The sequence below is a fragment of the Gopherus flavomarginatus genome, chromosome 7, assembly GCF_025201925.1.
Source record: "Gopherus flavomarginatus isolate rGopFla2 chromosome 7, rGopFla2.mat.asm, whole genome shotgun sequence".
NCBI lineage: Eukaryota > Metazoa > Chordata > Testudines > Testudinidae > Gopherus > Gopherus flavomarginatus.
In genome coordinates this window covers 55,603,121-55,630,244 of record NC_066623.1, presented here as the reverse complement: position 1 = coordinate 55,630,244, position 27,124 = coordinate 55,603,121, and the positions used below count along the sequence as shown (strand labels likewise).

At 40.3% G+C, this 27,124-nt stretch overlaps 1 protein-coding gene across 15 annotated transcripts in view; it reads right to left on the bottom strand.

The window, feature by feature from the left end:
* Positions 1–27,124, bottom strand: part of RABGAP1L (RAB GTPase activating protein 1 like) — a 567,720-nt gene that overhangs the window by 379,506 nt on the left and 161,090 nt on the right. For 12 of the 15 annotated variants that reach the window (XM_050963018.1, XM_050963014.1, XM_050963022.1 and 9 more), the window contains 2 exons: positions 26,473–26,566; positions 20,167–20,317 (listed from right to left, as the gene is read on the bottom strand). In XM_050963018.1, coding sequence (XP_050818975.1) covers positions 20,167–20,317; positions 26,473–26,566 — 245 coding nt within the window. Of the gene's footprint in view, positions 1–9,115; positions 9,292–13,761; positions 14,196–15,982; positions 16,124–20,166; positions 20,318–26,472; positions 26,567–27,124 lie in introns of those variants that run through there. The other 3 variants (XM_050963023.1, XM_050963026.1, XM_050963024.1) reach the window with 3 other exon arrangements.

The following is a 27,124-nucleotide window of genomic DNA, read 5'->3' as shown; positions in this document are numbered from 1 at the left end:
GGACGGCTGCCTAGAGGGCCATGGCGGGGCGGACCCTGGATGGTAAGGGTCTGCGCGGGCCGGCACGGACGATCTTCTCGGTGCCGGGGACCGGTGCCGGGAGTCATATCGGTGCCGGGACCGGGTTCTGTCACGGTGCCGGGATCTGGACCGGTACCGGGCGCCGCTTCGGTGCCGGGATCGGGACCTGCCACCAGCTCGGTGCCGGGAGGTCGAACGGGACCGGGACCTGCCACCAGCTCGGTGCCGGGAGGTCGAACGGTGCGGCGAGTAATGTCTGGATCGGCTCCTGGAATCGCGGTGCCGGTATCGGCGGCTGGAGTCCGACCGCGATCGTCTTGATGTCGACCGGCGCCGCGAGTGCGACCGGTACCGCTGAGGGGAGCGGTGCCGGGACTGCGAGCGGCGGCGGGATCTGGAGCGACCGTGACGTCGGGACCTGGATCGAGAACGTGAGTCCCGAGACGGTGCCGACATCATAGGCTTGCCTCTGGACACGACCCGCACCGGAGGTACCGGGGGTGGCAGCTGAGTGGGCTCAGTCATGGCTATGAGGTCCCGTGCCGAGGCGAAGGTCTCCGGTGTGGATGGCACCACTATCTCAACCCCAGATGTCATGGGGGAGCTTGGCGGCACCGGACTCGACGGACCCGCCGGGCCCGGAGTCGACGGTGCCGGCGGCGCCGCGGCCGATGTTGAGGCCGGGCGCTCCAGTCGGGTCTGCCTGGCCGGAGTAATAGACTTCGACGGCCTAGGCTCTGTCCCCGGTGCCGGAGAAGGTCGGTGCCGGGGAGTCTTCTCGGTGCCGGTGCGATCCGGTGCCGGCGCCGAGATCACGGCCTGCGAAGCCGCCGGGTCAAGTGCCGCCTCCATAAGGAGAGTCCGTAGCCTTTGATCCCTCTCCTTCTTTGTCCTTGGCTTAAAAGCCTTGCAGATGCGGCACTTGTCGGATCTGTGCGATTCCCCCAGGCACTTCAGGCACGCGTCGTGGGGATCGCTGGTAGGCATGGGCTTCTTGCAGGCCGCACACTGCTTGAAGCCCGGCGAACCAGGCATGAGCCTGGTGCTGGGTGCCGGGAAGGGCTAAGCCCCCGGCGAAGAACTATTTACAAACTACTTAACTTAACTACTACTATCTACACTTAACAATCTAATTAACAACTACAATAGTGCTAGAGATAAACGATAGATAACAAGGGGAGCTAGGGACGTGGAGGACAGCTATGCCGCGCTCCACAGTTCCAACGACCGACACGGCGGTAAGAAGGAACTGAGGAGCGGGTGGGCCGGCAGGGATATATATTGGGCGCCATGGCGGCGCCACTCCAGGGGGCGACCTGCCGGCCCACTGGAGTTGCTAGGGTAAAAAGTTTCCGACGAACGTGCACGCGCAGCGCGCACACCTAACTGGAATGGATGTGAGCAATCACTCGAAGAAGAACAGTGCGTTATACATACAGTTGGGAAAATCTGGGACTGGGAGTGGGTTGGGGTCACCCTGCAAGTGGTAACCCAGGCTGGTGGAAACCAGAGTGGGGATGGAGTTTTGCTGGCAGGCTGCAACTATACACAGATACTCAGGGTGTGACCTGCATGCTGTTTGACTATTAGTGAACAGCCCAATTTGGGAGCTACAGCAGCAAGGCATTGTGAAGCTCCTAAGGTTGATGGACAGAAGGTAATATCTCTCACTGGTCTGGATTAGATCCCTGGAATGTGATACCCACTGGATGGAAGGCAAATACCCCAATCTGGCAAGAAAAAGGAAACTTCAAATAAGTCAGAGGGTGAATACTTACTGCAGTCAGTAGACCGGCAGATTCCGCTTTAAATAAAAATTTAAAAGAAAAAAGTAAAGGGTGAGCTACACATCCCTTGCTTCATTTCTTTATTCAGCTTGCGACAAAAGGCCATCATGCCTTTATCCAAGAAAAGAAATATAGACAAAGAGTGCGTGCATTTCAAGAGAAAAATAAAATTTTATATTTCTTTGTGGACATGAATGGAAAAACCACATGCGTTGATTTGTACTATTTAGTCATCAATGGGCATTTGTTCACTTGGTCACAGAGGTATCAACACTTTTTTGTACAGCATCAAAATTCTTTGAGAAAAGAAACTAAATGCAAAGTACACAGGTTCATGTATTTATTTCACTCGATTTTTGATAAATAGTTTTGTAGTCTTCTTGTTTTAGTGTTTAAATCTCTTTATGCTTAAGTGCCACAATGATAGTTATCATTATATAGAAACTAGAAACAAATAGTATAGATTTTTTTAAAGGAACCATTTTAATATTAGATACAAACTGATCTGACCTTGTGTAGAACATATAGCATCTGAGATACAAATGGATCTTAACTTATATGCAACAAAAAACACCACGATCTATTTTAAAAGCTGACTTTTATACGGTACAAGAGACTGTCAGGTAAGTGTTCAAAAAGTAAAAAGAACCCAATTTTTCAACAGGGTAATTTTGCATGCAATCGCTGTATTTGGGCATGCAAATCTGCACTGACACATGCAAATATGGTAATTCAGCATTCAACCACCTGATCTACATTCCCAATATGTTTGCAGTTTTAGAAGCCAAGTTCAGGCTGGCTGAAATTTGCCCTAATGAATAACGTTTACATTTCCTTTACAATCAGTGTGTTAACAGCAGAAGTGAATTAGCCCTAAAACCAGAAGTAAATGTTAAATCATAATTGTCTGAATTTCAGTGATGCCAGACATTAGATTTCCAGAATGGAAAACTACCAAAATACACTATATGGGGCACTGTCTCTTCTTCCCCTACAGGCACAATTCCCCCTAGTAGTTGTTCCACACACAGTAATATAGAATGGTTAATGCTAGCTCTCTCTCTCACTTTCAGACAAATCTCATCCTTCAGTACTGCAGTGTCCTGAATGGCAATTACGCAATCCTTTGTTTGAAGATGGTGGATAGTTAGGAAGGAGTCAGCATGCAATCAATTTTAAATGAGATTGTAATGTTCACAGGAGGTTCATTTTTTATTTTATTTTCTCAGAAATTACAGTGATCTGTCAGTCTACATATGCAATAATTCTTTACATTTTATAGAGTTCCTTTGGCTGTGGCACCTAGATGCTTATATACAAACTGAACACAAAATTACATACAACAGTCCACAACAGGGAAGTACTTAAGAACAATTATTCTTGCCTTCAGAAACATTAGCACATACAATATAGTATACAAAACTCCTACTTTTAACAAGATTTTCACTCGGATTGCTGTATGAACAGCTATGTGTTCACGCTCAGGACATAAAACATACCACTAAATATCTAGGGTAAGGAGGAAACCATATGTATTATATTACCCTTCTTGCTAATTGTCCCAGTTTGACCTGGACTACCCTGTTTTTTTAAGCATCTAATAGAACTATCAATCAAAAATGTGTAAGGGAAGAGGAAGGAGAGACAGGGACCCTGACCCTCCACTACAAAATGCCCTGATGCCTAGGGGAATGTGTATAAAACTGCAACCAAGAGATCATAAATTCTAATGACTGCTGTTAATACATCTGCACATTTCCTAGCCCTTAATAGCCTTAGAATCATAGAATATCAGGACTGGAAGGGACCTCAAGAGGTAATCTAGTCCAACCCCCTACTCAAAGTGAGACCAATCTCCCCAGAAGGGTTTTTTGCCCCAGATCCCTAAATGGCCCCATCAGGGATTCAACTCACAACCCTGGGTTTAGCAGGCCAATGCTCAAACCACTGAGCTATCCCTCCCTACTTCATCTCATTACTTTAGGGGAGAGGCAATTATCATTCACCCAGAGTTAGGAATAGATTCCAGGTCTCTGATATGACAGAGCGAAATCTCATTCACTAACCTTCAGAAGAAGTGTGCCAAATTATGTACTTGGATATGCTGTCTCTAGCTTGTAGGCCAGACAATGCTCCCAGAGCCAGGAATTGTATCCTAATAACCAACAATACAGTGCTGTCTTGAATTATAAATGAAAGAGCTAAATATATGGAACTACTTATATTTGTGAGTATCCTGGAATAACTGTAGTTGTTGACACGATTTTATATTGCAAAATATTACACTTAGAATGAATTTGGATGATTGTTAATATTTGTTTTATTGCTCTATTATTATTGTTTGTATTTTAGTTAATGGGAGCTGTTCCTTTAAGAACAACTTTAATTGTAGAATATGTTTGAAGAGGACATAGCAGCATGGGGGAAGTTCTGCCTCTATATCCACACAGAGAGCAGAGGCAAAGTGTCAGCTCCCAAAATGTCAGAACTTGATTTATTACACATATTTCCCCAGAAAGTTTGTCTAGCACTTACTGTGGGACTGGATGCTTCAGGGAATTATTTAAAAATTACAGGACCTTCTATCTAAAGGTCACTAGCCTGAACCCAGCCTAGATCAATAGAGATTAAAAGCTGTTCCCATTCAAAGGATGTTTTCTGACCTCAATAGGAAATGAGTTCAGTGGGTCTCAGTTCCAGCTCTGATACCACAAATTCATCATCATAGTTTGCATTAATTGGTAGACTCAGCAAAGAGCCCCAAAAACTGAATGGGTCATGGAGGCTGAACTACTCGTTACTTCAAGAGAAAACTTCCTCTGCCCCTATGTCAGAGCTGATGCATATTGGATAAACAAAGCAAACACCCTTCCCCAGCACTAGAGCCACACCATTGTACTAAGTTGACGTTTGTGGCTATTTGCAATTGTTTTCAATAAATAATTTTCCTGTCACACATGGAGCTGCACAAAACTTTAACAGCTCTGTTTAAACCTTTTCCTGAGCACTTTCAATCCAAGCCAAAATCCCAGGCCACACACTGGCTCCATTTTCTAAAAGAAATCAGGTGTCTAGTCAGTAGGCCACAGCGGGGAGCTATACCCTCTCCCGAAGCCTGCAAGAGGTAGATGCTAAGCAGCAGAGCCGGAGCGCTGCCAGCTTTTTTGCCGCCCTAGGCAGTGGAAGGTCCCAACCCCGAAATGGCACCCCCAACAGAGGCGGCGGAAGGTCCCGCCCCTGAAATACCACTGATGACCGGGACGGCCAAAGATCCAGCCACCGCGGTCACTGCCCCCCAAATGTTAGCACCCCAGGCGACCGCCTAGGTCACCTAATGGGTTTCATTGGCCCTGCAGCAGAGGCTAGTAGAGGTCAGAAAGGGACCACTGCCAACCAGCTAGCCTGGTCCCTTAAAGAGGGTGAGACAACACAGTCCTTGCATATGTAGTCTGTTCTCTCCCATTCAGACTCCCACATTAGGGCTGAAGGAGAAAGAAACAGGGGAAAAGGCTGATAGAAGACTTGCAGGAAGCTTCAAATACCATTCCACTACCAAAAGACTGTAAATGGGGAGATCCCCCGAGCAGGAAGCTTCAAATACCATTCCACTACCAAAAGACTGTAAATGGGGAGATCCCCCGAGGGTCCCTAAAATGAGATTGAATGAAGGGAGAAACCCTTTGGTCCTCTATTTCCTAGGGTAGTGGGAAGAGAGAAGAAAACACCAGAAATGGGTGGGCGGGGAAAGCGGTTCTCCATTAGGAATATCAGAGGTATGCAGCTTTCTTGCTCACGTCCACGCATCCCCAAGACAATTGCAGATAGAGGCTGCCTGTTGCAAGAACGGGCTTATGTGGGGATGGAGACATATGGAGTCTAGTTTGGGTCCCCACTGATGTGAATAAGAATCTAAACATTGGTATGTTATTTAATCCCCAAACTTTTAAAAGCTAAATAAAATTAAAGCTCACCAAAATATACACACAACTCTCCAGAGCTAGGTGTTTTTGATCCCAGATCCCTAGATCCCTGGAAAAATGCTTCAATTATTGGCAACTACATCTACCTCACAATTTTTCACTATGGAGAAATTTTCCTATGAAGGTCTGGTACTGCCCACTCATACAGGATAATGCACTGGATAGCCATAAGTCTGATCCAGAACTGCAATTCCTACATCCCTTACACAGCTGCTAATGGAAGAAACAGATGGGCATTTGTGACAGAAAGCATTGTTTTTGGCCACACCTTGATTAATATCACCAGAGACAGTAGATAGCTGCCCTCTCTCCTGTCTGAGGGGGAACCTGTTTCTCCCTGTCTGGCCACATATTTTAAAGTATAATATCATTAAGCATCCATATTTCTGTACATAGTGTTAAAATATAGATTTCCAACTGATATTAATCACCAGTGTGCCATTAGCTTTCAGAAAAGACCTCACTCCACACACTTTGTAAAACAGTAATATTTATACAGTTGGTTGATTCAATTGTTTATCACCTGAGGTTCAGTCCCCCTATCTTTACAGAGCAGTAAATCTTTCCAACATATTCTTTGAAAAGCAAAACCCAGGCCAGGCTTCTCTCTCCTGAAGACACATCACTTGCTGGCTTGACACCTCTCTTTACCTAGTATGTAAAAATGGTCCTTCATTGTCTTTTCCTCATGACCAGGCTGGGTTAAAGTATAAAATACACATTCCTTTGGCTAAGGTAGATAATGCTTATGCATTGCTTGCCAAACACATTTTAAGAATATAATTCTAGTGTGGATTCATAACTTTTTGTACACACTCCGCACACAGCAAAGAATCCTGTGGCACCTTATAGACTAACAGACGTTTTGGAGCATGAGCTTTTGTGGTATTCACCCACGTGCTCCAAAACATCTGTTAGTCTATAAGATGCCACAGGATTCTTTGCTGCTTTTACAGATCCAGACTAACACGGCTACCCCTCTGATACTCTGCACACACATCATGCAAGAATATGAATGATCATGCCACGAGTTTCCCACTGCCTAACTGGTGTGACAAAGTTCCTCCTCTACCTTGGTGGGTCCTGCACTTATTGGCAGATTTGCTGGCCTCAGAGATTCACCACGTGAGTCAGGAAACAGCCCAGAGACCTTCCTCTCTGGTAGAAGCCACATTCCAGGTCAATTCCTCCTGTGTCTGATCAGGAGTTGGAAGGTTTGGGAGGAACCCAGACCCGCCCTCTACTCCAGGTTCCAGCCCAGGGGACTGCAGCTGTCTTGAGTGCCTCCTCGTACAGCTGCATGACAGCTACAACTCCCTGGGCTACTTCCTCATGACCTCCTCCCAACACCTTCTTTATCCTCACCACAGGACCTCTCTCCTGGTGTCTGATAATCCTTGTACTCCTCAGCCTTCCAGCAATATGTCTTCTCACTCTCAGCTCCTAGTGCGTCTTGCTCCCAGATCCTTGTATGCACACTACAAACTGAAGTGAGGTCCTTTTTAACTCAGGTGCTCTGATTAGTCAGCCTGTACTAATTGATTCTAGCAGTTTCTTCTTAATTGGCTCCAGGTGTCCTAATTAGCCTGCCTGCTCGCTCTGGAATTGCCCCTGTTACCTTACCCAGGGAAAAGGGATCTACTTAATCTGGGACTAATATATCTGCCTACACTCTCCTGTAGACATCTGGCCTGACCCTGTCACACTGGTCAGCATTATTCTCATACCTGGGGCCAGAAACAACCAAAATTCAATCTACCCTTCATTCTATACTGTGCTACAATGAGCAAAGCAAAGAGTTGTTTGTTTGTTTTGTGGTCTTATTAGGACTTTCTTAACATGGAAAAATTGAAGATGCCCTACCAATAAATGACCTGAAAGTACAATGTTAGATATACTTTCAGAAAGACAAACTATCTTCAAAGTAATGTGCACAAACTCAGGGGAAGAAGGAATAATTCAGACACAAATGACAACTATTTACTTCAGTATTTCAGTTTATTATGTAGTATTGTAATAAAACTTTAAATACTTAAGAGGGAAAGCTATGCATTAAGACCCTAAAATCGGACAGTTTTCTAAGCATTTCCCTGCTCACAGATAAATGAAGAATTATGGGTCAGATTCTCAGCTGGTGCAAATCACTGAACCTGGCCTGTTATTTGTAGTTACAAGTTTCTCCTATTGTTTTTATACAAAATATGCCTCACAGGTAAGTCTGTCCAATACATGAGACCTAGATATTCAAACCAACAGTAATGTTTGGGATGGAGGTAGCACAACCAGATAGCAATTGTGAAAAATCGGGACAGGGTGGGAGGAGGTGTCTATATAAAACAAAGCCTCAAATACCAGGACTGTCCTTATAAAATCGGGACATCTGGTCACCTTAGTTGAAGGAAAGACGAGAGACTAATGCTTCATCAAATTTTATCACCTAGGTTTGCTGTTGATTTATCAGAATTTTTCTGCCATTGTCTATGTTCAAGCAGACAAAACAGAAGGCAGCAGCATATAAACAGTTACAATTACTAAGCAAAAAAGGTAATCATATTAGAAACTCCACAATAGTGAAGTACCTGATCTTGCAATATAGTGCATCTCTTCTCCAAAGAACCAAGCACCCTTAATTCTCAGTGAAGTCAATGGAAGTTGAGGGCAAGAACAAGTCACACGATCAAGCTCTAAGCGTTAAGAAAGTCTTTAAAGCTGAATAAAACTAGCAAGTGTATTTTAGGTAAAGTATTTTAACAAATACATGTCACTGATTTTAAGTATGATCTTTTGTCATAACTCCTGTTCATTATTTTCATTAATTTCATTCAAATCTGATATCCAAGTTCCTCACTGTATTTAACAATTGTATTCCTTAATTGGATATTCATTTATGGAGATATATCTATCTCATAGAACTGGAAGGGACCTTGAAAGGTCATCAAGTCCAGCCCCCTGCCTTCACTAGCAGGCCCAAGTACTCATTTTTGCCCCAGATCCCTAAGTGGCCCCCTGAACAATTGAACTCACTACCCTGGGGTTTAGCAGGCCAATGCTCAAACCACTTATTGCATAGTGTACAATAAACCGTTATTATTTATTTGTTTAGCACTAAAGTTTTTGGCACTATGCACTACGCAAATACCATCTCAATAGGTTCAACAGATTAGAGAACACATTTTCAAACAGGTATATGTGCATTTTTTGTGTGTGCCATATAAGCTGGGGTTGTGGGCACTAATCAGCTTCATACACCAACTCAAATACGCACAAAAATGTGTACACAATTCATTGAAAATTTGGGTTTAATTACTTTACTAAAACATAATAAAATATATTTTTTATGAGTCACTTCATTCCAACAACAAAGGTTATACTGAGGGAAACAGGAATGGGCTGGCTTTCCAAGTACAATAATATGCCTCAACATTTACTAATTATTTGTAGTAAATGTTTTCAGTTCATATGGCATAATAGTCCAAAATCTTCAAAGCTGCAGAAATGTAGCACTACAGAAATAAATAAAAAAGCTACTAGAAACATTTATAAAACATGAGACCTTTCTATCTCCTAACTTTCAGCACTTATAACACTCAGAATATTATTAATTTACACCACAAAATGACATGCTGTCCTGTCAGTCTTCCTTCCTCCATGAAGAGCAAAATGTATGATACTTATAAAAGTGGGGATTCACAAAATATGGCATGAACAATCTAAGAGTGTGGAGAGAACCACCTTATCCTTTGCCTCCTAGGAAAAGTAGATAAAATTAAAGCAGCAGAATCTGCTATGGATATTGAACAAACTGAAATTAAACAAAAATAAAACTGGGCAACAAGCTCATAGGACACCACACAAAGATAATAATACAGGAAGGCATGCTCCTGCAAGAAGTATTTCACCTAATACCCAAGCCAATCATTAAGAAATTGATATCCAACACAGACCAAGTGTTATATGATTACGAAGAATTACTTCTACATCATTTTCACTTTTTAATAAGAAGAATAAAATCTTAACTGCCTTTAAATCATTGGATATTTTTCTCTTTTTTTCTTAGCAAACTGCAGAAAATTACCTTATACATTATCAATTACAGAAGATTTATATGAGCCTTCAGTCACACCACCCTGGGTGGTGATCTTATCTATAAGCAGTAAGGAGGTCATGCCTACTCAATATTTAAATAGAACACAGCCAAGGAACAAGCCAGACACTGGAAGAAAAATTCAGTAGGTGAAAGCTTTCCATAGCGTTAGTATTAAGCAAATTTCCCACTCTAAAACAGTGTCAGGAAACAATGTGCAGCTGGATGTGCTTTTTTCCTAAGGAAGTTTGAAACCATAGTTTGGACAAGTTGTGGTCTCCAAAGATCCCAAGACAAATTTTCACAAAAGTAAAGTTATTAACCCACATCCCCTAGCCATAAATCAGTTTGTAAGGGTCTTTGCAGTAAATACGTGTCTTATTAGAAGAAGAGAAAGTAGTCTATTTAGAAATAGTAATAGCAGCTCACTGCACAACACCATTATTGAGAAGTTGCTGGACTTGAAAATTAACAAAATCTTGCCTACCACTGGTGCTCTCATATAGGTTAATATTGGAGGTAGACCACTAAGCAGCAAGTTTAATGGCAAGTGATGCTTCACAGGAAATTCGACAGGTGGAACAGAAGGTGCTATACTCTAAATGGAAGCATAAACTAACCCAGCTTCAGTGATGACAAACAAATGAAATGTCCCATACAGGAGAAATTGCCAGAAAGTTGCTATGCAAATATTTTTTTCTAGTTTCTTTCTTTAAAACAGCCTGCACGGGCAGCTGGTGTGCAATCCCCTTTTCAATTAGAGTCCTTTATTGTTTAATTAGTCCCAGAACATTTAACAACGTAAGCCTGCATTGTGCGTTGGGATAAAACATGCTTCTCCCTCTTGGTTCAAACTTAATATCCTCTGTTGCTGCTAGAAATAACAAGTTGATCTATTTTCTATCCAAATCAATGGCGTCTTTCCATGTTAGAAATAATACTCAAATCTACAAGTGAACATTACAAGGCTACTTTTGCAGTCAGAAATGAAGATGGGGGCTTCCTAATAGAAACAGAAATTACAAGCTTTCAAAAGACTTCAAAGTATACCGGATTTACTCACATTTATATAAACTTTGGCTCACTTCCAATTTCCTTCACTTCTATCTTGCAGCTGTATTATTTAACTCAGAAAAATGAAGATTAACTAGATGTATTAAAAGCAAAGTATATTAAATATGTAGCAAAATGTTTCCCTCTGTACAAATATAGTTATTAGAATTTGAAATGTTGAAAAAATAAATGCTTGCACATGTTTTTAACAGGTTTACATGAGTTATTTGAAGGCTGATCTTTTACTTCCAGCTTTCATACTCAACTTTCGCACAGAATTAACAGGAAAATGCATAGAAATAGCTGTATTAAAACTCTGTTAGCATAACATAAGTTCAGCTCTGTGGAAGCACGCTATTCTCTAGAAGAGGAGCTCAAACTAAGCATTTTTAAAAACCCCAAGGTTGACCAGAATAGAAGGAAAGACGACAAAATGGGAAAATTCTTACCCTGATTTACCCTGGGTGGTTTGGAACACAAAAATCTACTTATTAGTTCTATTTGTTCTTTAATTTTGGACCAGAGACTACTGGTAAAGGGACTTGCCCATCCTAGAAAAAGGTAAGAAAACTTCATCTTTCTTTATATTCCCTCCAGTATCTGTTTGCTCCTGCTTTGAAACCATGCTCTAACCCAGGGGAGGGAAAACATTTTGGCTTGAGGGCCACATCAGGTTTCCAAAATTCTATGGAGGGCTGGCTAGGGGAAGCTGTGCCTCCCAAACAGCCAGATGTGGGCTGGGCCCCGTTCCCATCCAACTCTCTGCTGCTTCTCACTCCCTGACGGCCCCCCCGCCAGGACTGCTGCCCCATTCAACCCCCCCTGTTCCCTGACAGCCGCCAGGGACCCCTGCCCCATCCAACCCTCTTCTCCCTGTCCCCTGACTGTCCCAAGAATCCATCCCCCTGCCCGCCCCGCATCGCCCCATCCAATGTCCCTCGCCTTCCTGACTGCACCCCCCAGGACTCCTGACTCCATTCAACCCCTGTTGCCCACCCTCTGACTGCCCCGACCTCTAGCCACACCTCTGCCCCTGACCACCACCCCCAAACTCCCCTGACCTCTATCCAACCCCCCCTGCTCTGTGCCCCCTTACCGCGCTGCCTGGAGCACAGGTGGCTGGCGGCGCTACAGCCACATCACTGCATCAGGCTGCAGATGCGCTACCCCAGGAGCTCACAGCCCAGAGCATTGTGCTGGTGGTGCAGTGAGCTGAGGCTGCGGGGGAGGAGGGACAGCAGGGATGGGGCCGGGGGGCTAGCCTCCTGGGCCAGGAGCTCAGGGGCCAGGCAGAAGGGTCCCATGGGCCACCTCTGCTCTAACCTAACTTCAGAAACCACTGAAAATTTCAAAGTAATTTCCCTTTTCCATACAGTATTTGTAATTTCCCTTTCTTCACATAAAATTTCTCTTTTGTATCTTTATTCTGTCTTCTCATAAATATTGTATATATTACAAGTTAATCCCTTATTATTTCCCTGTTTGGAAAGTATTGTCTCAGACTGTGAGAGGTCTATTAATCTTTGTAGTTCTGCCTAAATTGTTAACAGTGTTGCATAGCATATACTAACGAAAGCTGAAAGGGGCATTTTATACATTGTTTTGACCTCATTGTAAGACATGAAGATTTCAGTCCTAAGCAGCTGATTCATTCACCTAATTTTGCCAATCTTCCACAAAGTCCCTCCTAACCCTTTCACAAAAACCCAACATAATTTGGGTTAAAAGCTGGGCTATCTACAACTGGTAAAAATTTATGTTTTTTAAAGAGATTTGTTCTCCTGATTTTGTAATTTAATCCCAGAATCAAACTTCCCATACTTTGAGACCCAGAAGAATCACCAGAAAAGTCGCTCTCCAACTGAATGGCCTGCAATTACATTCTTGGCCCAGATACATGCATTACACAGTGAGCAAACAGAGCAAATTTTTGGCTGAATTTTTCCCCATTTCTATTCCTTTAATTAGTTGATTATATCTAATTTTCTGGGCAAACAATTTTCTATTTCCATAGCCAATAATAATGACAATCATGGACAGCCTTGTATGGTTCCCGATACAAGTCAATTCTTCCAGAAATACAGGCATTAACTCTTGCCTGAGTTTCTTCATACAAATCTCAGTCCATTTAAGGATATTTGTATTGCATTCACATCCAGATATATCACCCCATATAACCCCAAACACATTCTATAATGACAATATTGCTCTTTTTCTCAGCATACTAAATAAATCACTTTCAATTCTCCTTTAATATTGTCTGCTAATTGCCTGTCCTTGATCATTTGTTCCTGTGTATGCAGTTAGGAAACATATTTAATATTTTATCTAGCACCTTAGCAAACAGAGAAATGTGATTTTAAACTGACAGCATCCCATTAAGTAATCACAGAGAACTTTAAAGAACAATAATTCTCTAGCTGATTCAATTCTGGCAACACTAATAATAGTTTCCTTTGTTCTATTATAAGTTTGTTTTTTTCTTAAAAATCAAGCCACAAAATTTAAGGGAACATGAAACATTAATGAGATGCACCTAGGATAGGAAAGATTTTGTTCATTTTCAAGTCCAGCAAGTCCTCTGCAGTGAGATGACTATTATTTCTAAGTGATAGGCCATTTTTGCCTCTTAAAATAATAATTTACATTTACATAGAGTCTTTCATTTAAAAGATTTGCAAATTGATTTATGGATAGGACATCATGGGCAGGACAGGGCTTATGAACTATAAACAAAACCTGATAAACTTTAAAATGTGATTGATACCTATGTGCCAAGTGTCGTCTTTGGTGAGAGAGCTAAGGTTACAATTGACCTAGGGTAAATGACTGGTCCTTTCAGACTGGGAGTAACCTGAATATTGTTGTGATTTTTGGTGTAAGGGACCATCTATCACAAATGCAGGCTTACCTGGGTGGCAAGATAGACTGGAGTACTCAAAGTGACTGTTTGTGACACCATGTTGAAGCTTACAGTGCTTGAAGAGTACATACTTGGATGGTGAAATCTAATTACAGAACACACAACTAGTTTGGGGTTTGTGCCCTGGTTTGTAACAGTCTGCCCTAAGTTTGCACCCACATTTGTGAGCCACTCCAGACAGCCTGACACTACCACCCATTCCTTTTCTCTCTCATCAGAAGTGCTTTCCTGCTTCAGTTTCCCTACCTTCCATGCCATTTGTGTATCACAGCAGGTGGCTCCATTTGGCTTTCCTGCTTCTGCAGGTTTCTTCTCTCAGTGTTGTGTCAAGAACAGCAGACATGTCTCTTGGAGGACAAGGCATGTTATAAATCATCTTTCTAATAAGGGGAAACATCTTTCTTTCCTGTGTTGAGTTTAAAAAAACCCAACCCCACCCAAAACACAGACTCTAGCACTCTCAAAAAAAGAAAAACAAAATGGTAGATTTCAACTTTGTATTTAAAATGCTATTTTGATATGGTTGAAGAGTTAAAAATGAAAATAAAATAACCATTTTATGTTGTCACTGAACTGTACGCTGAAATGTGGGAACATTAATTATGAAGTTATTTGACAATACATGGTTAGACGATTAGAAGTATTTTTGCATTACTGTTTGTTAAATGTATGACATTTTCAAAAAGTTTGTATATAATTAGAATTCCAAATTAGAATAAAATTTATTTTTAGTATCTGCCATAACTTAATTCATTTTAGGGTCCATCTATGATATATTTCCTGCTGTCTGCCTACAAGCAGTAATTTTCCATAAAGCCAAGCAGATAGATCCTCACTGTGGGTTATGTCATGTCAGTGCTGGAGTATTTTCAAAGCCTCCAGACACTAACATAACTCACTTCTCTACTTGAGATAGTCACAAGCAATGATGGCTAGATATTATACATTCAGTATGAGAGACTCCAAGTGTGAGTTCCCCATTCTTGCTTAGGGACTAAAGCCTAAGTTTTCCTACCTTGTGCCTCAAGTTAGGTCCCTAAATCCATATTTGCAAACATTCAATTAAAGATAATTGATTTACTCGTTTGCATCCAAGTCTTCTACTGTAAAGATTCCTACTTTTAGAGACTATGCTACCAAGAGGTCAAGAAACCTAATAAGACAAAGAAAATTCTTCAATATATAAATCAACCATGAAATGACAGTGTTTAGGGAGAAACTTTCCCTATTGCAGATTATTCCATAATTGTCCATTAAGAGGATATCTGATATCAGCCATCACTAGAGACAAGACACAAGAACAGATGGACCTTTTATCTGGTTCACTATAGCAATTCTTATGTTCCTAGGTTTTTTAAAAGCTTAAAGAGATTTTCATAGATAGGTTGACCAGATTTGAAGTGTGAAAAATTAGGACAGGGAGTGGAGGGTAATAGGAGCCTATGTAGAAAAAGCCCCAAATATCGGAACTGTTTCTATAAAATTGGGACATCTGGTTACCCTATTAATGGAAAACAGAAAAAGTATTATATGAGCAATAATTACATGCAGAGAAATAAACGACATACAATATTAGAAGGTATACATAAGGCAAAATGACGTTAACATACAGGGTGAAGTGACATTCAACCTAGCAATTTAAAAATATGCCGTGGTGAACAGAAGAGTCAGACCTGGATTTATTGTACAACACTGCCCAAGCCAGCTGGCCATCAGAGATTTATTTCAATTTGTAATAAAAGTCCAAAGTTCTTCACGCACATACAGATTTAAAAAACAAAACAAATGTCATCATTGACCATAAAGAACCACACCCCCAAAGTCCAGCAAAGTAAAACCAAACATCCCTCAATGCAAACTCCAACCACTTGACCCAAGAAAAGCATGAGAAAACAGGTAATCTTTGCAATGTGCCAGTAAAATAAAGATCCAAACCTTATGAAATTAAAGTAGTGGGGCAAGATCTATTGTCATGGGTCCCTAACTGGAAACACCATGCCACCAGCCCACTCCTATTTAAACATGAAGGCTGTTAGCTCAACTACCACAGCAGACCTTAAGTGTTGCAGTACCATGCAAGCAAACAAGTCTACAAGGCAGCCAGCATTCAGCAGGTCACATCCAGAAACAAAATGCAAGCTTGATACACAATGGCATGTGCAAAGGGTGTTCCATTGTGCAGGTACATAGAAAGGCTACCTCCATGCACCTCACCTCCTTTCCACCCATTTAAAAGCTAGTCACAATATGGCAGACTGCATGGCAGGAATCCAATCTGGAAGTGACAAAGACATGCAGTAGTATAGCACGGTCCACATTCAAAAGGAAAAAGTCACAACCTTCTAACAAAATACAGCTAGAAAAAAGTACTCTCAGTGAGCTAATTGCTCTACCTGTAAAGGGTTAAAAAGCCTCACTGCTATGCATAGGTAAAAGGAAGTGAGCTGGCACCTGTCCAAAAGAGCCAATGGGAAGGCTAGAACTTTTTAAAATTGAAACAAGACTCCTCTTTTGTCGGTCTGTGGATAGGACAGCAGTTATGCTGTAAGAAGCTTAGCCAGGTATGAAAAAATCATCAATATTATACCTAGTGTGATAAAGTTCCTTCTCTACCTTGGTGGGTCCTGTGCTTATTGGCGGATTTGCTCGCCTCACAGATTCACTCTGTGGGTCGGGAAACAGCCCAGAGATCTTCCCCTCTGGTAGAAGCCACAGTTCAGGTCAATTCCTCCTGTGTTTGCTCAGGAGTTGGGAGGAACCCAGGCCTGCCCTCTACTCCAGCTTCCAGACCTGGGCACTACGGCTGTCAAATGAGTGCTTCTGGGTACAGTTGCACGACAGCTACAACTCCCTGGGCTACTTCCCCATGGCACTCCTCCCAACACCTTCTTTGTCCTCACCACCAGACCTTCCTCCTGATTTCTAATAATGCTTGTATTTCTCAGTCCTCCAGCAGTATGCCTACTCACTCTCAGCTTCTTGCACGCCTCTTGCTCTCAGTTCCTCACACGCACTTCCTCTCCTCTGGCTCCCTCACTCTCTTTAGCCTGACTGGAGTGAGCCCTTTTATAGCATCAGAGGGCCCTTAATTAGAGTCAGGTGCTTAACAGCCTCACCTAACTCTTGACAGGTTAATTGGAGTCAGGTGTTCTCATTAGCCTGGAGCAGCCCCTGCTCTAGTCACTCAGGGAACAGAAAACTGCTTATCCAGTGGCCAGTATATCTCCCTTCTACTACTCTGCTGTTCCCAACTGTCCTGGGTCTATCACATTAGAAACTACTCATTTAAAACTCCAGATACGTAAGTAGATCAGGAAATGTCTAGGAAGACACGATGAAGTTTCTCTCTTTTATTTTGTTATGGCTTGTGGATTCCTCTGTGCTAACCCTAGGTGCTTTTGTTTTGCCTGTAACCTTTAAGCTGGACCTCAAGAAAGCTATTCTTGAAGCTTAATCCTTGTAGTTGCCCTTTTAAGATCTAGCAACAGTCTGAGTTCCCAGATGTATCTTTTTTTTATTAATAAAATTTATCTTTATTTAGAACAGAATTGGACTTTTTCTTCAGCTCTTCCCCAGAGGGGGAGTGAAAGGGCTTGAGGGTACCCCACAGAAAGGAATTTCCAAGTGTGCTACACAAGTGCTCTCAAAGGGGTTCTGCACTTGGGTGGTGGCAGCATCTACCAATCCAAGGTCAGAGAAAAGCTGTAACCTTGGGAGTTTAACACAAGCCTAGAGTGGCCAGAATTGCTTTTCAGAATCCTCGTGGGCCCCCATCTTCTGCATTCCAAGTGCCAGAGTGGGGAATCAGCCTTGACATCCAGAGATAAGCAACTGTACAAAAATTTTTGGTCTTGTCAGAGAAAAAAGAATGGGGCTGGTTCAACTATCCATGCAAGGGTCCACAAATTTCTATGTTAACAGTGTCTTGTGATCAAAGACTGATGATGGAACATCATCATCCAATAGAATGAGCACAGACTCTTGATCTTCAGTCACCAGAAGATGATCATCCTACAATGCAACCTCCATACCATAACAACGCCTAAAATAAGGGTCCCCAGATGTCTTGACGCTCTAGATATTATCTGAGCTGCTTTGCCACGGCCTACCCAATAAACCTCCCTTAAAGAGAAAGATTGTAGACATGACGGTAATTAAGATTCTCGGTATCAAAAGTCTAACAACTGCTTCTTTAAAAGATGCTAAAAAGGCATCATTGACAATTCCTACTAACAACTATATTTCTCTCCATTCACCTCTACCAGCCAAGATAATCATGAGTACAAGTTAAACTTCTCAGGCTGTGCCCCAGCACATTGAGAATGGACGCAAGTGATACTTGCTGAAACACTAATGGAAAAGTCTTTGTATTTTTCTCTCCCTCCCATTCATCTACCCTAGGCACAGTTACACCACATAGGACTAACTAAAAGCTTGCTACAGCCAATTTTAAACCTAAGCCTTTGAATGACAAGCCCACCTCAGAACAATCTGAAACACAGGATGTTAAAACACAAATTGTATAGACTTTGTTAATACCTACTAGGTCGCATAAGGTTTTTAGATTCTCACTGACAGAATAAGACCTCACTAGGACAGGCATGAGGGACAGTGAAAGATATAAGCAGAATGATGAACATTTAAAGTGAAAACAACTTCTTCACTGGAAACAAAAATCCACTTCATCTCATTTCACTAACTATTTTATCCATCATATGCCAAATTATATAGTCGCCAGCATTTGTATATTCATAGTTGATGGGACAAAGTTCATGCCTTCAGAGAAAAAGATTTCCATTCAGCAAAAGCGAGTTTGCAAAAATTTCATATCAAACGTTAGATGCAATTGTCCCTTAATAATCTCAAAAAAATATAAGCCGTCTAGAAATCCTTAGATTCTACTAGTTCGTGAAAAGCCCGAATTGCAGCTACATATTTTTGTACGGCAACAGTTTAAAGATCAGAGTCATACAGAAAAGAAATCAACTTTTACACCCCACAATAAAGAGTTTCCCCACTGTTAGAATGGAGGGGAAGAATAACAGTGAATGGATTTGATACAGCACACAACAAAATGGTGGTTTCACAGAGAAAACTGAGTCCAAATCACAAAAAACATTATCATCTGACTTTCCTGCTAGCAAGGCTAAATAGGCCATGAAGACCAAACTCTTCTCTCAATTCCAGAAGCAACTTTCTCACCTTAAAATCCTAGCTGACTGGTTAGATTAAAAGGTACAAGCAGCAACACGGTAAGACAGAGTTCCATTTCTCTAATATCTCTAAATAAGACTTGTGAGGGCAACAGATACTAAAATGGTGGCACTCTAAATATGCTACTAATTACTACTAGTATTGTAGTCAGGATTCAGTCATAGTGGGAGGGCACTGTGAGGAAGTTCACATTGCCATTGCCTATGCTGTATGTTTTCTGTGGACAGAAAATTTCAGTCTCTGGGGCTATAAATCCAGTACATTTTACAAGCACAATGTAAAACTGAAGTCATTACTTGCTTCCATCACACTCATCTTTGTGGCTATTGTTTTAAATCAGATAAAACAACAGTGATATGTGTTTTTGAAACATAAAATAGATAAATCTTATAGAGCAGAATGAGTAGTCTGAAAATGCACAGAAGCTTTGTAACTTAACACTAATGATGCTCAAACTGTGGTCCATGTTCATCAGTAGTTTGGGAAGGCTTTCCTGATAATCTGCAAAAACTATTAGGACACCCAAGCAGCAGAGGCATTGGGATGTGGTGAGGGGAGGTGACACATGAGAGGATATTCCTGTCCATAGAATGAAAAGTTTGCAGAACCACTGCTCCAGATTACTAATGATGCTATGCACTGGAAACCATGTGATGAGAAGAGGAGCCAAGTCTCTTCATACTTAAATATACTTTTTAATATTCTTATATAAAAAAAGCCTTTGCCAAGATCATATTCTTTCAATAAAGAGCAAAAATTAAAATATACATCAATTGGAGGCTGATGCTAACAAACAATAAATCTTAAATAAGACCCAACACTTTAAAAACAAGGCAATGCAGTGGTTGTTATCAAGGCAAACAGAAAGTTAAATGTCAAGCATTACTATGGATATAGGTCATTGTTTTCTATTATCAATTAATGCCATCCAGCAGCTACCCACAGCAGGGGGTAAAGTGTGTTCATCACCATTTCAATTACCTTTTTTATATATATATCTATACACGTATATAAACAGTTCTGCACACTTGTCACTTTGCAGCCACACAAAACTGAGGTTCTACATAGTTTATTCTAGAAAACAAAAGCATACATAATTTTTACCTTTGTGATGAGAATCCTGTATTTGTCCAACATGGCCTGGTTGTCATGGCATCCTGCTAGCAACTGCCAAATCTCTGCCCTTAGTGCCTCTGGAACACCACTCTTCACCAGTGTAGACAGTCCTTTTGGTCGCACAGCAAGGTTATTGTGCCTGAGAAAACAAATTAAGTGTTTACCTCTCCTATATGAGGAGACAAAAACATCCAGTATGAGAAATACATGGAAAGTTTTCTGACTATGTGTGTTGTTCCAAAAAGTACAGTCACTACTAATTCAAATCATAAATATTTGTTTCATTGCTCATATTTGCAAGTACTTCTCAGGTTACTAGCAAAACTGCCACCAGAATTCATATCAGGATCGGTGACAAAATTTGCTGAATACCCAAAATCAAAATTTGCTCATTACCCTAAAGGTCAAAATTAGAGAGGTTTAGTCAAGACTAAAAACGTATGAACTGAAGAGGGAACAAAGCTAGTCAATGGAGGACACATTGATAAATGATATTCATTGCTGGCAAGTGCAACAATTTGCCGTGCACAGAATAATTTGACTATTCATACACATAGGTGAGCTCAAAATTAACTATTAAAGAAAAAGGCATAGTCATTATGGAAGTTCATTTAGAACATTTGCTCAATGCACAGTTGCAGTTTAAAAAAAGCAAATAAAATACATTGGGTTTTATAAAAAGAAGCATTGAGTATATTTTAATACTATTGTTGTGGAGGCACTAGTTACAGCTCCATAGTTAAAGCTGAGTTGAGTTTTGCTCGTAAAGCAGGGATTCAACCTCTTTGTTATGTACAAAGAGTATACAGTATTTCCACCAAATTACAGGACTTCCTCTGAGTACTGAATTAATTTTCCTAAGAATTTACAAGTAAATCCATTAATTAATGAGTTAAAATTAATTAAAAATAGGAATTTTAAAAAATAATTTAGCACTTCTCTATTAGACTTCTTGTCCTCTGCTTCTCCATCTAGTCCCACTCCCTGCATAGAAGATGGAAAAGATTCATGCATGGCTGGGACATATGTTTTTTAAAAATTAACACATAATTAACCTGTGGAACTTACTTCAAAAATTGAGGGAAAGGGCCTAGTAGAATTTAAAAAATATTACATAAAGTTAACAACAAACTTTTTTTTAATCAATGTTACAAATAATCATCATAGTTTTCCATAACAAACAGAAACAAGACAGACAGACTTCTGTCTCTAACTTAACTACTTTGAGATATTCTCCATAGAAGCCTTTCTTTCTTGTACTCAACTGGAAAACAAACTTGTTTTCAATGACTGGTCATAAACATGAACGTTTTCTGTTTTGCTGAAAATTAAAAGTCTGGGTTCAGGACAGGTCATTCAAACTCCAACACTCCACTCAGGCAAACAAAAGACATAACTGTCCCTTTCCTACTTTGTATCATATTTTATAGTGGGTCGCCTGTGACTAATGGATTTCTCATTGGAGGAGAAGCTATTATCCAACAGAAATATTTTAAATGCTAGATATTTTAAGCATCTTCAAAGTAAAGAAATTTCTATTCAGGAGCAAATAAGTGGGTGTGAATTGAATCTCAAACACAAGTTAAACACACAGTGAGCATAAACTAGTTAGCAAGATATCCATATCCATGAGAAAGTAGTTCAAGATTTGTTTGGTAAATTATTTATATAGTGCCATTGCTATGTACAGACAAGTAAGAAAAACTCCCTGTCCCCCATAGACTTTATAATTTAATTTAAATGGAAAGTGAAACAACCACCAACCAAGCAAGTGGTAAGAAGGGGACAAAAGAAAAAATAATTGAATCCTACTGTATAAAACCAAACAAATAACTATGCCCCCAAAATACACAATGTTTAAACAGTCTGAAATGGGGTGAAGAAGTTGATCAGTTCTGAAGCAATAACTCCATAAGATACATGCTGTACTTGCGAGTGTGCTTTCCACACCTGCACATTTAGCTGCAATTGCTTTTTATTTGTTAGGTAATTTACAGAAACCACAGCATTTTTTTTTTGTAAGTAAACATAAAGGCCTACTTAATTCAGAGCCTTTTAACATGTAGATAAATCCAACAAAGAGCTAAGATGGCAAGCCTTCACATGCACATGAAAGACAGTAAGCAATTCTTCACTGCCAGCAGCAAGAGCACACAGATGATAATATACAGTGATAGCCAAGAGAGCTGAATACTGTACTCCATGTATTACCACCATCATAGATTTCCAACTATCAAGCATGTTAGAGCACTGCATGCACAGGATCATAATGGATCTGTTACATAAATACTCAAGTACATTAAGTTTACTGCACAGATAGCACTTCTCTTGGTAGTATTAGATAGTTCAGTTTATGTTATAAAATAAGCATGCAGTCAAGCAAAACTCTGTACCTTTACAATTAGCAACTCTTCAGGTATCTGAGTGTCTGTCTGGGAAATAGTTTAAACTATTAATATTCCTTGCTGTCCATTTTACTGTAGAAAATAAATATGCATGCTTTTTACTTTCTCTACTGCCAGATGACCCTCTGCCATGTGTTTGGTTGTGGAAACAGTGTTTTTTATTTAAACACACACACACACACACACACACACACACACACACACACACACACACACAGAAAGCTTTGCTTATCTTCATCACATACACAGTTTGGCATTTGGAAAGGACTAGGTCTCTCATGGCTGCTGGTGGATTCACATCTTTAATTTCTTACGAAGTAGGCATTTATTATCTTGGCTACACTTCAGCAGTTATTCTTTAATAGGTCAAAGAACAAATACAGGATATTATCAGAGATGCCAAGACCATATGATTATGGCCTGGGAGGAAATAACAGAAGAACAATAAAAAGTTACAGTTGCTATAAATATTTCTGGTTAAAGACTACTAAGTATGGCTATTATCTATGTACACATCAGAAGCTATTATCTACATCTTTTTGAGAATTCAGCTGGTTATGACAGAAGTTCAGCTCAGACAAACAGACCTCATTCTAAGGAAGCCCTACATATTGTGACTTATTAAATAAATGACAAGACAGTCCCCTATCTTCCATTTGTGGTTTTTTTTCCTGCTTATCTTGTTTTGATTTCTAGTTACAGTATATACATTATCTTTTAGGAAAAAATCTCTGTTACAGACTACATCTCCACAGTTTTTCTGTCATATCAGTCCACTAGTTTACAGTAACATTAAATGACAAGTAGTAATTAACATGCAAGAAGTTTTTATCTCTGAAATAGTCAGTGCACCAATACTCAAAACGGAAATGTTAATTTCTTACGAAGGCATGTATCTTCTTTCAGCATATGCTGTAGTGTTTCGCACGTTGGAGGAGCTTATTTTATTTGATCTATTTTTAATTTTCTAACTGTTACATTTCTGATCAACCGTTTAACGCTATACTTTTCAAAAAATCCTGGAAAGACTAAACTATTCCTCAAAAGTTTAAATACTGAACAGGCCAAATTCATCTCTGACATAACATCAGTGGAGTTGCACTAAAGCTGAATCTGGCCAAGCATGTTTTAGGTTTAATCCATTTCCTCCTACCCCTCATTAATGCAAGCCTGGATTAAGGCAATATGGGGTTCCAGGAACATCTCCAAGCAACCTCCCCATCTGACATGGTGGTAATAGCAAAGACCATCCACACAAGAATCATCTCCTAGGGCAGTGGACAGCCTACCCGTTCTCCTCTTTGAGAGAACTTATACAGTATACCCAATTTATACTTACACAGTATGCCCAAACCCATCTCTCCACATCTGAACATGCTGGGTGGGGTCAGCACAAGACCAGCAATGCCCCAGCCCCACCGAGGTCTCAATGTGCAGGCGTCTCTTCTACCACCCCAGCAGAAAGCCCTGTAGAGCAGTGGTTCTCAACCAGGGGTACACATACCCTGGTGGTATGCAGAGATCTTGCAGGGGGTACTCAACACATCTAGATCAGTTTCTCAATCTGGGGGTTGTGAATCACAGGGAGGGTTGCAGGACGAGTTTAGAGGGGTCAAAAAAGTGTGGCGCTGATGTTAGAGGGTGGCAAGCAGGGCAATTTCCCAGGGCCCCATGCCACAGGGGACCCCACGAAGCTAAGTTAGATGCTTCAGCCTTGGGCATCAGTGTTTTGGCTTCAGCTCTGCCACTCGAGGCTCTGGCTTCAGACAAGGCTCACAAATGAAAAACAGGCTCAAGTATCATACTGAAATGTAAGTACAATATTTATATTCCAATTGATTTATTTAATAATTATATGGTAAAAATGAGAAAGTAAGCAGTTTTTCAGTAATAGGGTGCTGTGACACTTTTGTATTTTTACGTCTGATTTTGTCAGCAAGCAGTTTTTAAGTGAGGTGAAACTTGAGACTTGAAACTTGACAAATCAGACTCCTGAAAGGAGTACAGTAGTCTGGAAAGGTTGAGCACCACTGCTGCAGAGGATGACTCCTGCTGCCACCACCTAGACAGAGGGCTCTGCTGGGTTAATAGTAGCAGAAGGTCCCCACAGAGAAAAAGTACTCAGATAAACTAGCAGGCAGGGGCCTGCAGCTGCCGTTCTTCAAGCTGGCTGAGGTCCTTCCCCTCCTCTGCTAACCACTCATACCCTGGGTGTTTTTCAGGAGAATTTGCATATGAAAACTGGGGATGGAAAAGTGCTTTATATTCCAATCTGATCTTATTTAAAAATTGAGTGAGTGTAGAAGCTAAATCCCACAGCAGATCCATTCCACTCCATTCCGTCAATTATGTTTTTCTAAAATTTTAAATTCTTAAATGAAAGTTGGGTATAACTCTGCAGTGGGACAATTTAGCAGAAACAACCGCCGCCGTATTATTGTAACCCTATCACTATATTAGCACCCAAAGAGTGCTAGGTACTTTACAGAAAAATAAAATACCCATCGCTCCTAAAGATCTTACATTTTAATAGTAGACTTGATTCAATGGGTGAAAGCAACAAACAATCGAGGCAAGATAAGGAATAGAGTCACAAATAATAAGGGAATGAGGATAATCTGGTTTGGCGCATGCATATTTTGCTAGTTCCATAATACACACACACTTTTTTGTTCTAATCTATTTTTTATTTAGCTCAAAATTAACATTCCATCCATACTGGCACTATCCCTGTAGCTACTTGATTCCATGTTTATGTTTATTTTCACAAGCATAGGCAGTACCCACTATAATTATTTGCATAACAGTTTCTATTACAACCTTCAATTTGCAGATGCTCATAATTTTCAACCTCCACATTATGGCCTAAAATTTTCTATACTTGGTCTTCATCTCAAAGGGATTTTATTTTAATCTGGGCAAAACTCTTCTGGACATTTTTGAATTGTGACAAGGTGAAATGAAGATGTTTTTATCTGTTTGAAAAAAAAGTTGCAACCTGTCTTCTAGATATTTGAGAATTTCTAAGCTATTTCACCAAATTCTAACATTTCACATGCCTTTCATGTAACCTGGATTGCCTTCTTTTGAAAGATGTAAATATGCATTTGTTCACCTGGGAAAACTAAATTACTCAAACATATAAGACCTCAATTTTAATTTTTCTAGCCTTGTGTGAATATGCATTTGAATGTTAACTTGAAATTGAGAATTTTGCCAAAAAATACAGTTCATCAAATTTAATTTTGTCTAAACAAGGCAATTTGAAGTCTGTTACATGATTTAAAAACAAAAACAAACAAACAAACAAAAAACCTCTGCTTGGCATCTGAGAAAACAGATCAGTGTCCCCTTGGGATACTATCATGTATAGGATCAACAAACAGAATCAATACCAATGAAACCATAATTCACAACATGTAACATCATAAGGAGGAAAGATCTGGGAATGGACACATCTAGTACAAATGAATAAATCAGGCTATAAAGATAACCATTTAAACAGGATGGGAGGGAGCATGAAATGAACCATTTTTAACATCAAGATTGAGGAGAATTATTAGTCAAATAAACCTCTGAAAATGCAGTAACACAGGGACCAAGGCTTTCATGGAAGCACTGGGAGAGAGATCCCCAGAATAACCAACAATTAAAAATACGAGTGCTAATCCTTTATGCTCTGGGTTTAAATATATGTTTTCATATGGAGCATCTCTACATTTTAATCATAACTAAAATGTTTGGAGTTTTTTTTAAATGGAGAAATTAAAGTAAAATTTAAGCTGAAGGAATTTTAGGCCTTATACTGTTTTATGAGCCATTATCTGCTCTTCTGAAGGGTGAAAAGGTTCAGTATTTAAAAATCTAAACGAGAAAAAATAATATTTACCATCTCCCCAGTAATTCTCCCCAGGAATACAAGACCTTCTCAGGACAATCCTTAGACACATCACCAGTACCACTTGAGAGTTCGTTATCACTCTCTGCAAAGAAACAAAAACATGCACAGATTTACCAAAGAGCTAACAGATTATAGAACAACAATTTTTTCTGACCAAAAAACAGTTATATGAGACTACACAAAAAAAGATAGAAAACGAATATGGAAAGCTTGAGGATTTGTGCAGACAAGTGCAGGATGAAATTTAAGATGCAGAAGTTTAAAATTAACACATTTAGGAAAGAATATACAACAGACATAGATTAGGGAACCATTATCTATAAAGTATGTGAAGATACTCGGTGGTAATCAGTGATGCATTAAATAAGAGTACTCAGTGCTATACTACTGCCGAATACAAGCCAATTCCATTTCCAGGTTTTATATACAGAGAAATTTCCCATTAAATAGAGCAGATTATATTAGTCCTTCACATTGCACCACACCTAGGATACCATGCACAGTTCTTGCCTCAGAAACTCTGATCACACTCCACAATGATGAAATTGTATCTTACTGAAAGAGATCCACAGAAGAGCAGCAAAAGGGATATCATGACTTGGAAGCCGAAATCATATGGGAAGTTAGAAGTGAAGAGGCA